Source organism: Ochotona curzoniae, unplaced genomic scaffold (assembly GCF_017591425.1).
Source record: "Ochotona curzoniae isolate NIBS_2020 unplaced genomic scaffold, NIBS_Ocur_1.0 contig_64, whole genome shotgun sequence".
NCBI classification, from domain to species: Eukaryota; Metazoa; Chordata; class Mammalia; order Lagomorpha; family Ochotonidae; genus Ochotona; species Ochotona curzoniae.
This window is the reverse complement of record NW_024466502.1, coordinates 42,605,702-42,621,256: the sequence shown is the minus strand read 5'-3', so window position 1 is coordinate 42,621,256 and position 15,555 is coordinate 42,605,702. Positions and strand designations below refer to the sequence as shown.

General features: G+C 41.3%; 1 protein-coding gene across 2 annotated transcripts in view; it reads right to left on the bottom strand.

The window, feature by feature from the left end:
* The window catches only part of GTF2F2 (general transcription factor IIF subunit 2), a 132,280-nt gene that overhangs the window by 21,288 nt on the left and 95,437 nt on the right, over positions 1–15,555 (bottom strand). For both annotated transcript variants that reach the window (XR_005884937.1, XM_040991375.1), the window contains exon 6: positions 5,959–6,058. Coding sequence is in view for 1 of the 2 variants with exons in the window: in XM_040991375.1 (XP_040847309.1) it covers positions 5,959–6,058 (100 nt within the window). In the remaining variant the exon portion in view is untranslated. The remainder of the gene's footprint in view (positions 1–5,958; positions 6,059–15,555) is intronic.

Genomic DNA, 15,555 nt, shown 5'->3' with positions numbered 1-15,555 from the left:
TTTATTTGAGGCACACAAAGAAAAATCTCTCTCATTTGTCATTTCACTCTCCAAATTCCCTCAGTAGCCTTTGTCAGGAGCCAGGAGCTAGAAAACTCAATCCAGGTCGTGCTATGCAGGTGGCAGGATCCCAATCACCTGAGCCATTTCTGTTGCTCTTAGAGTCTATACCATCAGGAAGCTAGAACAGCAGGAGCTAGAGCCAAATAGCATCCCCAGGGACTTTGCTACAGGATGCCAGTTTTTTAACCAGTATCTTAATTTCTAGGCCAAATGCTTGTCCCTAATGATAACCTTAGGATCACACAAGCTTGCCTATATAAATAAAATTAATTGCAAATACACACTATGATATGAAGTAACTGGTTCAAGATGAAATTATGGTTTTTATCTCTGTTTATTTTCTTACTGGTACATAGGCACTGTAAGGAAATGACACTCAAGAGTAATCAGATACCTAACATGACAGCAACCAATATAAAACATTAGTAATATAGTTATTGGTACAGAAAAGCTATTATACGTTTACTCCAGCTGCTGTTCTTCTATCTATCACCAATGATCATGGATCACTATGTAAGTAACTGCACAGAAATAAATGTCAATTCAAAAAGTACTTTAAATTTGATCTCCATATGTAAATTTAAAAAAATCTATCATATAGGATTGATTATACTTACGCAAGACAAAACGAATCATTCAAAACTAAAATGCAACCGAACAACAAAAATCTACTGTGGATGTCATATTGAGTTGTTCAACTGTCATTAGTGAAATCTTAATCACTGGCTAAAATTATAAACGCCACCCACTACCAATTAAAACATTGTAATTCAGATGTATGTAAGTTTCTAGATTGTTGTTTGCAAAAATACTTTGATTGCTTTGTCAAGGCACTCTTTGTGAAGGCTTTTATTTTAACTTTTGACGTATGTCAGCCTTAAATATCACAGATTTGCATTCTAAATTGTTAGGAAAGATGATTTCCCTGTGTCTTCAACCAATGCTTCTGTTTCAGCTTAGTGTGTCATTCTCTCTTGGGAAGAAATTAATTCTTTAGCACTGACCATTCCTCGGTGTGTGAATTCAAATGGACAAAGCCATATGCAGTACAAGTTTACTCAATACACAAGTATTATGGGGTGCAGTCTGGATTGCCAGCACCCCTTGACATTGGGCAAATGGAATATGGCTATGTCCCCCACTGTTCACAGCTTGGTGGAGTCAGTAAAGCTAATTGTGTACTCACAAAGAGTTCCTGAAGGTGCGGCCTACGTCTCCTGATCTTCCCTTCCTCCTTCCTGCTAAAACGTTGTACTGTGTACCTTTCAAACTAATTGGAGGGCGAGAGCATAAAAACCCCTGGCTTCTGCCATGCAGTGCAATAGTTCCTGGAGTGTAGCGGGAGCTGCTGTCCCCAGGCTTGGGCAGTAAAGACTCCTTCTAACATCCTACATCTGGGTCCGGTGTGATCTCTCTCACACTCTGTAACACAAGCACTGCAGAAAAACCTTTATGCTATAGTCCTGCAGGAATTGACTTCAATCAAAAACATTCAAAACTTATTTATAAAAATAGCTTTTCTTTACCTCAAAATTTTACGTAGTAATTTTATTTTAATTTCTTCAAACTGTTGCTTTCTAGCTAAGTTTTGTTAGTTCTTTGTGAATTTCTGATAAAAAAAAAGCAACCATAGCGAGTTCATGCTCTGGATGCTTCATTTATCTAAAAAATTAGTTCTTTTTATTGAGAGGTAGATATACAGAGAGGAGAGCCAGAGTGAGAGAGCTTCCATCTGTTGGTTCATTTTGCAAGTGACCATAACAGCCAGAACTGAGCTGATTAGAAGTCAGGAGCAATTCCTGGTCTCTCACATGGGTGCAGGGTCCCAAGGCTTTGAGTCATCCTCCATTGTTTTCCCAGGCCATATGCAGGGGGCTGGTTGGGAAGTTGAGTAGCTTGGATGTGAAGTGGTGCCCACAAGGGATGCCTGAGCTTGCAGATGGAGGTTTAGCCTACTATGTGTAAGGGTGTCAGCCCTAAGAGATGCTTCATTTTTAAATGTGTTGCAAACACCAATGGCTAATATGTCATAAGGCAGAACAACCACAAAGGTCAAAGGTTACTAATGCCAGTTATCTGCAACTAGTCTTTAGCATAGGGTCTGCAGTCCACATGGGGATCCGGGTACTTACCAAGGGGAGGATCAGGCATTTAAATCATTGAGCTGGGCCCTGTGGGCCACATTTCTAAGATCCCATTGCTAACTAATTTTCACTGAGTGGAAGGAAAGCAGGAAGAAGGGAAAGTTTGTCTATTTAATGGCAGGAGCTCCTGTAGCAGCCCCGACCTCCAGTCACCAATATTCTTCTCCCTTGTGCACTCCAGTCCTTCCATTTTGCATTCTCAAGTCATGTAACCAAACCCTACATTAAACCTTTTCTCAAATATCTAGAATTGTTTTGGTTCTGTGATAGGCAACGGCCTCATCATCAAAACAGGGAATGACAAGCCGTATTTAAAGTAATATTGATAATATCCTTTCTGTGAGAGCCAAGTTCTTATCAGGTCTGATCACATCATCCTTCTACTTGACAGACCAATAAAAAGTGTCAAATTTTTGACTACCTTGTTCACATCTATATTTTTTATTAGCGTTATCTATAATTCACAGCTTCTTTGTAGTAATTTTTTACAGCTTACTTACTAAATCTTTTAAATGATTTTTAAAAATCATCTGCTCATTCTTGGAGACTGAGTTAATAGATCATGCGATCTCTAAATCTATGAATTTAATGCCAACTTAATGAGATGAAAATGTGAGCACCCAATGACCAATTCCTCCATGTTCTACAATTGCTGCTACTACCCATTTTTTTTTTAAGATTTATTTATTTATTGGAAAGTCAGATATACAGAGAGGAGGAGAGACAGAGAGGAAGATCTTCCATCCAATGATTCACTCCCCAAGTGAGCGCAATGGCCGGTGCTGTGCCGATCCGAAGCCAGGATCCAGGAACTTCTTCCAGGTATCCCACAGGGGTGCAGGGTCCCAAGGCTTTGGGCCATCCTCGACTGCTTTCCCAGGCCACAAGCAGGGAGCTGGATGGGAAGTGGAGCTGCCGGGATTAGAACCGGCGCCCATATGGGATCCAGGCACATTCAAGGCGAGGATTTTAGCCGCTAGGCCACACTGCTGGGCCCCACTTCCTCATCTTTTAAATAAAACGTAATTTATATATGCCAGCAATAAGAATTCTTCATACACAACAAGAATCTGGAATAAAAAAACCCTTGCCCACCTTTAAAGGAAATACAAGTCATTTCTCTACCAAGATCAGAAAAGGCACAACACCAAAGAATGAAAGAAGTGGCAGCTCCTTGAAGAAAGGGATTTTAACGGTTTGGTTACTAATCTCACAAAGCAGGCATTTAAAAAGCATCTGTTGCTAAAAGAATGGAATTCTGAAGACAACAGCTGTAGGTTACTATCACAGCTGGTTCCTCCCTGGCTTTCTTCCCCTTTCCATCAACAGAAGAGCATTACTGTTCTGCTACAACTCAGACAGATAAATGTGCAATCAGATAATTCCAACAACTCAAAAGAAAAATTAGGGAAAATCACTCTAGAGTCTACTATCAATAAATAATGACTTGAAATGTTCCACCCACACCTCAATTTTAGACATTTTTTTCCAATCTTTTCCTATTTTACACAACAGAGGGAAACATTTTATTGTATAGAAATCTTTTGAGCACTTATCTTACTATTGTAGGTTGCTACACAGAAGTTTGCATGGTCTTAAGAAACAAAGTGGGGGCCAGCACTGTTGTGTGAAAGCTGCTACTTGCAGCACCAGCATTCCATATGGGCACAGGTTTGAGTCATGGCTATTCCATTTCTGATCCAGCTTCCTTTTATGCACCTGGAAAAAATGCACCTGGGAAAGCAGCAAAAGATGGCTCAAGTGCTTGGACTCTTGCACCACATGGATGATGCAGATGAAGCTCCTGGCTTTGGCCTGGCCCAGCCTTGACTGCTGCAGTTATTTGGGGAGGGGAAGTGATGGAGGAACTCTCGCTCTCTGCCTCTCCCTCTCTGTAACTGTCTTTCAAATAAATAAATAAATAAATGCTTAAGAAAAGATTTATTTATTTTTTAAAAAAAGATTTATTTATTTTTATTAGAAAAGCAAAATCAATTATTTAAAAAAAGGAGAGGCAGAGAGAAAGATGTTCCATCTGCTGGCCCATCCCCCAAGTGGCCACAATGACCACAGCTGAGCTGAAGACAAAAGCCAGGAATTTCTTCTGGGTCTCCCATGCGGGCACAGGGTCCAAGGCCTTGGGCTGTCCTTGACTTGCTTGCTTTCCCAGGCCACAAGCAGGGAGCTGGAAGGAAGTGGAACAGCTGGTACAGGAACTGGCACCCATATGGGATCCTGGTGCTTGCAAGGTGAGGGTTTAGCCATTTGAGACTGGCCCTAAAAACATTTTTTAAGAAAGCAAACTTACACTTCATTTTACTTTTAGGAAATAATTAGAGCTCCTCTTATATCACAGGTATTATAACACCCAAAACTCTCAGCACTGTTAGCAACGCTAATGACAATGACACTATACATTGTAGTTAGAGGCATGGCTTCCCAAGCAAGAGTGCCTCGGTTGAACATTTGGACCAGTTCATTAAGGATTGTATCACCTCAGGTCAGCCATGTTCACTGTGCCTCAGTTACCTTCTCTGTAAAATGAGGATTCATAGGGTTATTATGAAGATAAAATCAGAATTTATATGAGGCACCCAGAACAGTTCCTGGTACAAAGTATATATGGACAATAGATGTATACATTATGCACTGTATAACAAGTATATATAAAATTTACTTCAATAAAAAGATTTAAAAACTTACTGGTAGTGTTTATTTTGTATGATAATATGAAACTACAAAATTGTCCATTAAAGGGGTAGCCATTTGGCAAAGTGAGTGGAGGTGCCATCCAGGACACCTACATACACTTTCAATCTAACCTCCTCCTAACATGGCTGGGAAGGCAGCAGATAATGACTCAAGTACTCGGGTCCCTATCAACCACTTGGGAAATACAGATGGAGTTCCTTGCTTCTGGCTTTGGCCTGGCCCAACCCCGGTATCACAGGCATTTGTGGAGTGAAATGGCACGTGGAAGATCTCTCTTTCTCTCTGTCACATTGCCTTTCAAACAGACAAATCTCAAAAACAAAACAAAAAACGCTTGTGAAAATGAAGACAATCTTAGTAATCAATGGAAAAATTTACTATTGTTTCATGACTTTGAACTTTGTCTAGTGTGGGTATTTGGTCCAATGGTTAAGACAAGGCTCTGCTGTTCACAGCTGTATCAGAGAACCTGAATGTGAATCTGAGTGTGAATCCCAGCTCCTGACTTTAGCTTCTTGCCAAAGGGCACCCTGGCAGTTATGCCAGGGTGCTGGTCCCTGCCATTCCTGTGGAGGACCTGGTTCCTACCCAGCCCAGCACTGGCTGTTGTGAATATTTGTCGGGGAGTGAATCAGTAGGTGAGTGGGTGCTGTTGGTCCAACCAGTAAAAACTACTATAGTTGGTCCTAAATGTATAGAAAAATGAAAAAACTTGTAAAACAATGTTTACTCAGAATATTATGATTAAAGCACTGCAACCATTGAGAAATGAATTTTTTTCTTTCTTTGGAAAACATTCTCAAAAGCAGTTTGAACAGTTGTCTTTTTTCATTGCATAATCTACCATACATAGCTAGCTAGCATCTCTCATATGTTTGGCAAATTGTCAAATTCTATACTAAGTCTAGATGAAATTCTACAACTCAAGCACCTGATCGCAAGGTGTAGGCCTGTTGGGGTCTTTTCAAAACCCAAGAATTTATGATATAGGAAAGAATAAAGATTCAATAGAACGAAGAGAGACATGTAGGAGACTTACATTGTGTTGATGATTAGCAACAGGTTTGTAATTGGTTGTTACAACTTTATCCAGTTGTTGTGATAGTCTTACAGGTTTGGAAGATTCCTCTATTTGCAACCTAAAAAAAAGGCATTAGTTATTAATACATTTGTCTAGTAGGCTAGAACCTGAAGATTTATATATATAATTATTTTTACTCAGTAAATGTGAGTTAGTAATATAAACAAGCAACTTCAGAAACAGATATCCTAGCCTCAACACAGTATTCCAAAAAATACATCAAATATAGGTGCTTATGATGTAGAAAAAAGGCCTGCAAGCTAAACATAAAACTTATCTACTTGTAATTCTAAAACTTACTTCGAATTTTATATTGCATAGGCAGTCCTTAACTACTAACACTAGGAAGCTAGTCAGCTTTTCATTTCTGGGGTAGGGGAGGGAAATGAGACAGATCACAGAACTGAATTATATGTTAATTATATATAATTATTTCAAATTATTAACTACAAATAATTAAGTATTGCTTAAAACTTCTCTTTAGGTTGAACATCTGGCCTAACGGCTGACACTGGTTAAGAAGCCCACGTCCCCATCAGAGTGGCTGGGTGTGATCCCTGGCTCCAGCAACAATAGTTGAAGTGGTTGGGTCCCTGCCACCATGTGGAAGACTTAAACTGAGCTTCCGGCTCCTGCTCTGCCCCAGGACAGTCACACTGTTTCAGGCATCTGGGGGAGGGAATCAGTAAATAGAAGCTCTGTCTTTCTTTCTCCTCCCCTACTTCTCTATTTCCTTTGTCCAATCTCTCTGTTCACCCAGGAAGAGACAAAGGTTAAACAAAAAATGTGTCAGTACTTGAAGTCTAGTGAAGAGTGGCTCTCTTACTGGTTAGCACATATAAAGAATGACTCTTTCCATTACCACAAAAAGTTCCACGGAAGAGCACTGGTCTTGAACTACTGCAGGATTCCACCTAAATTTAAATATTGTCTAAAACGCCACTTCGGGAAAGACAGCTTCTTTACAAATGCTCACTTCTTTTTTTTTATCATACTCTTATACTTTATGCACTTTATGAACTGCCCTGTGGCATACTTTGCTTTCAAATTCAATAATTTGAAAAGCCAATTTCACCAGAGTGCCATGCCATTGTTATCTTCCAATTATTTAATCTTTCACATAAAAGAAAAATGATTTGGCCTTTTTTTTTCAAAATAAAGAGCATACATAAAAATCTAACCTATTATAAAGTTTAAAGGTTTTAAAGAGTTTTAATTAACAAGAACTTCCTATGATTCAACACTCAAAAGGATAATCATTGGACTGGAAACAACATTTTTTTAGAGAACTGAATCTTTAAATATGTTAATTAACCTTGAATTGTTTAAAATAATGGCAGTTCTTTTTTTTTTTTTTTTTAAAGATTTATTTTTATTATTTTTTCATTGGAAAGGCGGATATACAGAGAGGAGAGACAGAGAGGAAGATCTTCCGTCCGATGATTCACTCCCCAAGTGAGCGCGACGGGCCGATACTATGCCGATCCGAAGCCAGGAGCCTCTTCCGGGTCTCCCACGCGGGTGCAGGGTCCCAAAGCTTTGGGCCGTCCTCGACTGCTTTCCCAGGCCACAGGCAGGGAGCTGGAAGGGAAGCGGGGCTGCCGGGATTAGAACCGGCGCCCATATGGGATCCCGGGCGTGCTAGGTGAGGACCTTAACCACTTGCGCCACCGCGCCGGGCCCAATAATGGCAGTTCTTTAACACTAAACAATGTATTTGACATCTTCTCAGGAAGTGTCAGAACAGTTTGCAGTATTTCACCTAGGAACAATATACTTTAATAAGACACGTTTTCCAAGTCAAGTTAAGGGTTACAGAAAATAATATAATTCTGAAATCCTTGGGTTTGTGCAGCAGGCATTGTAGCACAGCAAGTAAAGCTTTTGTCTGCAACACTAGCATCCCATGTGGATCCCAGATCATGTTCTGGCTGCTGCACTTCTGATCAAGCTCCCTGCTAATGGTCTAGTTGTTTGGCTCTTGCTACTCATCTAGGATACCTGCATGAAACTCCTGACAATCAAACTTGCCCAACTCTGGCTGATACAGCTATCTGAGGAATGAACCAGTGATGAAGATCTTTCTCACTGTCTTTTTTCTCTCTGTATTCCTTTCAAATAAAAAAAAATAAATAAATGTTACTAAAAAAAAAAGTTGGTTAATGAAGCAGAATAGCAAATTACAGAGATGGTGGGGAAAAAAAAAACCTTCACTGTTCTAAATCATTTTTAGAAATGAGTCTTAATATTTTTTAAAATTTAGGGCCCAGCACAATAGCCTAGTGGCTAAAGTCCTTGCCTTGCATGAGCTGGGATCCCATATGGGTGCTGGTTCATATCTTGGATGCTCCACTTCCCTTCCAGCTCCCTGTTTGTGCCTTGGGAAAGCAGGAGAAGATGTCTCCGAAGCCTTGGGATGCTGCACCCGTGTGGGAGACCTAGAACAAGCTCCTGGCTTCGGATCGCTCAGTACCAGCTGTTGCAGCTACATGGGGAGCGAATCAGTGGATGGTGAATCTTTGTCTCTCCTCTCTGTATATCTGCCTTTTCAATTAAAAAAATGCTTTAATTGCTTCTTGACCTTTTGGCTAAGATCAAATGTAAAATTGTTTAGCTTTTTTTTTTTTTACTATGATAAGGAAAGTCAATTCAATCAATTATTATTTTTCTAGCATTCTCATTTTTTTTTTAAAAAGATTTATTTTATTTTTATTGGAAAGGTGGATATACAGAGAGGAGAGACAGAGAGGAAGATCTTCTGTCAGATGATTCATTCCCCCAGGTGGCCGCAACGGCTGGAGCTGAGCCAATCCGAAGCTAGGAGCCTCTTCCGGGTCTCCCACGCGGGTGCAGGGTCCCAAAGCTTTGGGCCATCCTCCACTGCTTTCCCGGACCACAGGCTGGGAGCTGGATGGGAAGCGGGACTGCTGGGACCAGAACCGGCGCCCATATGGGATCCTGGGCGTGCAAGGTGAGGACCTTAACCACTGCGCCACCGTGCCGGGCCCTAGGATTCTCATTTTAAAAAAATCACTTTCAGCTCATATTTTTCCCATGAAAGAAGACGTTCAAGGTCCACATGACCTAAGAGCTGAAAAGTGTCACAACTGTAACAGCATTAATAGCACAGACTGCAAATCTCTTAGTTATGCTGTGCTAACAGCTTTATCCGTGTCATCTTGATGTCAGCTTTTCCACACAGAAGGCAAAGACAGAACGGGACCTGATCTCTTCCCCTCACCCCATCACCGGAAAGCCAAACAAGTTAATCATCACTTACATGATCCCACAAAAGCCCACATAACTTCAAAAAATCTAATTAAAATCCCATGGAACTTAGTTCAGAAAGCAACTTCCCAGTGGCACTCATCAGCCATTCTGGGACTAATCCAATTCTACACACACACACACACTGTATTTTCCTTTACCACGCTAAAAAACAGTCTCCTGTAAGTCAATGTCACCATTAGTTAGGCCATAGCCAAGATTTATAATCCTTATCAAAATTACATAAATATCTTATTATTGTACTTTATTAATAGTCATATTATGTTTGGAATTCAATTTCAAATTACCTAGTATATTTCAAAAATAAATAACTTTTTAAGAAAAATGACCAAGAGATATATGAAGGGTGAACAGTGGCAAGACTTTTAAAATTAAAAAAAAAGAGGAAATACTCAACTCTACTTCTGTAAACTGCTCACAGATATGGGAATAGAAGCCTACAAATTTTAGTCAAGAAATGTTTCCTTTACCTCACTTTAAACATAATCTTTCTCATACAACAGCAGCTCTATAAATATTTATTGAGCAAATGAATACATGACATGATTATTGCACAATTAGATGACAAAGGAAACGGCAAAAAATCCCATATTAGCAAGCACCATAATAAAGCCTGATTTTATATATGCAAAATCCTTTCATGCCTCAACAAAAATTCTCAGCAATACTGCCTTGCTAATCTGGCTAACAAGAACAGAATTATGCAACTGTGAAACAGTACTGAATAACAAATGTTTCTACCAGAAACTGCCAATGTAGGAGTAAAATCATTTTACTATTCATCCATCTTTTGTACTACATTATTATCTGATCATAATTTATGTTGTTCTTAACATGCCATGTCTTACAAAAAGAATGTGCATTTCCTTCCGATTTAGACCATTTTTGAAAGGAAGAGTGTGGAGCAGTGAATGGAGGTAGACAGTGCCTCCCAAGTGGGAGGTGAGAGCTGACATCTGCAGGATGAATGAAGTCCCAGGGCAGGAACAGTCAGCCAGGGCAGCCAGCACGGGACTGTCTGGAAGGACAGCACACAGGCAGCCCAAGCAAGCTTGCAAAAGAAGTTCTGCAAGAAGGAGCAGGTAGACAGAGGGCTGGGAGAAAAGGCCAGGGGAGGGAAGAGTTAGGGTCCAATTGATTTCCTCATCTGAACAGGCTTGGCCGAAGCCTGGTTCTAAGACAGTGCATTTATGTAAATACCAATATTTAGGGAGATGGACAAAGAGAGCTAGATTCTCAGGCAGAATAATATAAAAAGAACATGCTAATCTATTAGAATATAGATCTAAGTGGCAATGAAGAAATTTTAACTCTAAGAATTTACAAGAATTGAATATATCCTTAATTGGCAGGGCTACTGGAGAATGACAGTAAATACTAAATAACAATATTTGTACAAACATCTCTTACAAATATTTACTATTTGTAAGACTCAAGAGAACAGAGAATTTGTTCACAAGCCTAGGGCTCAGGCAGGCATGAAATTATACCATCTTGAATAAGTAAATGAGGAAAGAAAAAAAAGAAAAAGAAGAAATATTTCAGGTTGTGTATAATCGCAGAAGGAAATCCAATCATCCATACATTATCTTTACAATCAGACATTACAACAGTTAGGATCTGCTAACATTTAGACCTGAGAACTAGAAAAGGTACCAGATGTATTATGGTTTACTTTTCTATCTGTAGGAAATAACCCAATAAAGGAAAAAAATCCATTATCTACTAGCACTATCCAAGCTGGTGATCACTAACCATATACATCTATTTAAATTAATTGAAAAATAAATAAAATTAGGAACTCAGTTCCTCAGATACACCATGCAAATTTCAAGTTCTAATAGGCACATGTAGCTGGTCACCACCATAGTGAGGAACAAAGACACAGACTGTTTCTATCATTGCAGACTGAGAGAATCTACAGTGGAGGCCTGAAAGTAAAGTAGAAAGAAACCAAGTGTGAGAGGTAGGAATTATGGTGAATGAGAACGAGAGCACACGGTTCACCAGAGGGGTGGGAGGGGAGCAACAAGCCCTCAGCTCTAGCCGATTGGTACTGCTGCTCTGTAGTAAAGCACAGTATTTCCAGATCCTCTAAAAGAAAATGAAAGGGCATCAAATTTTGCTGTGAAGTCACTGATCAAACATTATCAACTAATTCAACTGAGCAGATGGGTAACTTCTTATCTCAAATTAACACCCCAAACTCCTCAAAACCACCATCACATGCACTGGCTCTATCAGATCACTACTTAGAAGCCTTCTCCGATCTGCGCATCTACATCCCAGGATTTTTTTTTTTTTTAAAGCAAAGCAGTAGTTAGTAATTATTACTCAAAGCAAGTTCAAGATGAAGTAGTTATTACTAATTATTAGTTTGCTTAGTAAAGTCAAGACACAAGTGAGAAAGAACCTCCAGCATCAAGACTACAGTTTTACTGAAGGAAGCATGCTTCTGGCCACCTAATTCCACACCTTCCTTCGGAGAAGCCATGAGTTAAGTGATGTACTACCTTGGACTGCACTTAAGGAAAGTGCACTCCGGCTGGTGCTCAGATTAGGAATAAAAACACTCCTTCTATAATATAGACATCTAATCATTTTCGATTTAAAAAATCAACAACTTCATATAATTCAATTTACTTTTTTTCAACAAAATACTTGATATTAAATTCAATTTTCCTATATGAGAATAATGCAATTCCAATCACTAAGTCCTAGCATAACTGTGACTCGCCTAAGACCTCACGCTTGTCAGAGACATACTGAAGGAAAAAAATCCAAGATTCCTTGTCTAGTGCTTGCCATCTCTATCATAAGTGTGACTTAAACAAAAAATGAAGCAATTCAGGCTGGCTTTTAAACTTTCTGAAATATTTACAATCCCAATTAAAAATATCTGTAGCTATGTTCTAAAAAGAATGATGTCCACAATACAGCTATCACATTAGCTAGCAAGGTGTTCAAAAGGGAGGGCTGCACCTAGCCAGGAAATGACGACTCAGAGTTGACTTCATTTTCTCCTTACAAGCAACAGCCACCCAGCAGTTTTTACTATGCTCTGGAGAAAGCAAAATAAACAACAGTGTAATGCAGGCTCTTTGTAGATGTCTGGCTTTTGTTTTTAATTACTGCCTAGCTTCTGGTTTTCACTGAAGACTGTCAATTCCTTTTCTAATTTTCACTTCTTTGGGAAGAATATAATAACCTATTTACTTCTGTTAGCTAGACAACATGAAATCCCGGCAGTCTCAAATATAAATATATTATTTCATGGCCAGAAAATGTTTATCATCTCAGAGAATTTCCTTTTCTTTTGTATAGTCTTTCCTCATGCTAACCAGCAGCATTACTTGTAATTCAGTGGCTCTGTGGCTGCAAGAAAGCACAATTGATGTCTACACTGGGCGAGAGACAGTATGCTGAACAGATAATTTTTATTTTTAACATTGCTTACATAGTTGAGAGGGGTGCACGCCCATGCAGGTCTCCACTCAGGGTGGGGAGGGTTGAAGCACAGAGGAAGGTGGATGGGATAAATGTTCCAATTTTCTTTCCTGCTCCTGTGTCAGCAGTGAGGGAAAAGAAGGGAGCCACTCCTTGCTGTCAAACAACAACACCTGGGGACGAGGGGATGGTCATCTGATGACGCCTCAGAGACCCCAATGTGGGGAAGAGTGTTTCGAGGGTGTTAACTTTAGTGGTTTTGATAGTTCTGAGACACTGCTGGCTTCATTGCACCAGGAGTGAGAAAAATCTTTCCAAGGTCTACTGGCTGACCAAGTGCACCTTAGTGCACCCACAGGAACATGCTACCAGCTTGGCCAGGAGAATTGTTCAACCTGTTCTGCTCTCCATCCTCTGACAAAGCACTTGATGCCCTCTTCTGGCCTAGCCACATATCTCATGCAAATTGACAGGCACTGTAGCCTAGTCAGGGTATACCCCCAATGACTTTCACCAGGCCCACTCCCAGCCTAGTCTGTCCCACATCCTATCTGACTCTCGTGTAAACCAATAGGTGCTGTAGTTTCATCAGCCAGCCCCAACCCTGGACCCAGCCCATATGCAGATCAAGTGGGTGCTGCTGCCTTGCCTAGCCTTGGATCTTGTGTTCACACTAAAGGGAGCTGCAGCCTAGCAGAGCAATGTTTAGTTTTCCTACTTGGCCCACTCGCAGTCCTGCATCCTGTGCTCGCCAGGTGGTATTGCTGTTCAGCCTGACATGACTTGAATCCAGTTCTGGCACCTGCCAGCAGGTGCTGCTGCCTAGTCCGGCTGGTCTGCCCCCAATCCCTGGTCTTATGTTCACCAATTGAGAGCACCAGCTCAGCAAGGGAGTCCCCAAAATTCCCACACCAGGATCACTCTAAGCCCCAGGTCTTGTGTGTGCCATCAGCTGCTGCAGCTCAGTCTGAGATAGCCTGTCCCGAGTCCCACCACTTCCCAGTGGGTGCAGCAGCCTAGTTCAACCTGATCTGGCCTGAGCTCCATCCTGGCTTTTGCTCAAGTCAGTGCGTGCTGTGGACTGGTCTAGCTCAGCCTACCCACAGATCTGGCTCACACATACATCGACAGGTGCTGTATCCTTGCCTGGGCCAGCCTACCCCCAGCTCCAGCTCTTGTGTTCACTAGTGGGAGCTACAACCTAGCAGGGAAGTTTCCCAAGTTCCTCCCACCAGGCCCACTCCCCTCTGGGATCTCACGTGTTCCCAGTCCTGGCTCTTGCCAGCTGGTGCTGCGGGCTAGCCCCACTGGCCTGTACCCTCTCTGGCTCTCCTGCACACCAATAGGTGTGGTAGTCTAACCCAGCCTGTACTGCCTCCAGACTGGCCAGCCCCATAGTCTCAGTTCTCACCAGTGGATGCTACAGACTAACCCAGCTTGGCCCATCCCCTGACCTGGCTCTCATGTGAACTGGTGAGACCCATCAGGAAACTACTGTTTTATCCTTAATACCCAGCTTGGCTCAGCCTGTCACCTCCCCCAGCTGTACGTACAAACTGGCAGGTGCTGCAATCCCATGGAAGCAAGCACACAAATACCCTACAATCTGTCTCCAGATGTGTTCTTTTATATTCTGGGGGTGCTTTGGCCTTGCTCAGCCAGGCATTGCTCCCCAACCTCAGCTTCTGCATGTGGCAGTGGGCTAAAGATGATGTTATTTAGCCCAGCTCAAGTTTTCCATGTGGCTGGGTGCCTTGGCCTGACCCAGACGTGGCCTCCAATTTCCCTGCTCTAAACCACTCCATCTTATCTGCCTTGCCTATTTGCAAGCGCAGTTGCCTGGTCTGAAATCATTCCTCCTCTGTGAAACAGGCCTCCAGCTGTTTTCACTCCAATTCATCCCTAGAACCCCTTCCCTGAGCAATCTGCAGCCTCCTGTCTGGCCCAGCATTCCCTGCCTTCCCTAGATATCTTTTACAACATCAAAACGGTGGCACATTGGTACAGTTAACCCAGTCTTGGCCCTGACCAAGCCCAGAATGCCTGCCAGCCATGATTGCTTTTTTCCTAGCAGTGTTAACACTTGCCTGGGTACAGCACAACCTAAGCTGTTGCCTACAGCTGGAGCAAACAACTGGTTCTTAAGAACTTGGGAGCCATGAGATATCAAATGTATACAAAGCCTAAAAGTTTCACTAAAAAGTTATAAATCTGAAAAGTACAGTCCTCTGTAGTACTTTTACCTTTAGCTCAAGTCAGACTTGATTTCTTACGCTATCTCATGAATGCAAAGTGTTTTACATTCTGAAAGGTCTGGATTCTTCTCTCTCTCTCTCTCTCTCTCTATGTGTGTACAGTCTGTGTATGTGAGCTGAGTGTGTAGACAGGAGTGAGAGAGAGAAACAGGCACACACACACACACACACACACAGCGAGAGGGGAAGAAAAGTAAAGGACAACTGATGCAGGAAACCCTATCATTGCTTATGCTATGAATACACTCTATCCACTAGTTTCATACATGTATCAAGGTATAAAGCAAAAATACATGGGGAAAGTAAAAGCTGAGCTGATTGGGGACTACTTATTATTTCTCACTACACGATCAAGTAGTTCTTCATTCAATGTTAGAAACGCAATTATTTTAAACTGCAGTGGATGATGAATGACTAAAAAGACTTGACTTTAATTCTTGAGGTAATTTCCATTTTACTTCCCTTCTCCAAATTCCAACAAATGTTAAACGCTTAAACATTTTGGTATGCTTGAACACGCTGGGATCCCATATGGTTGCCGATTCTAATCCCAGCAGCCCTGCTT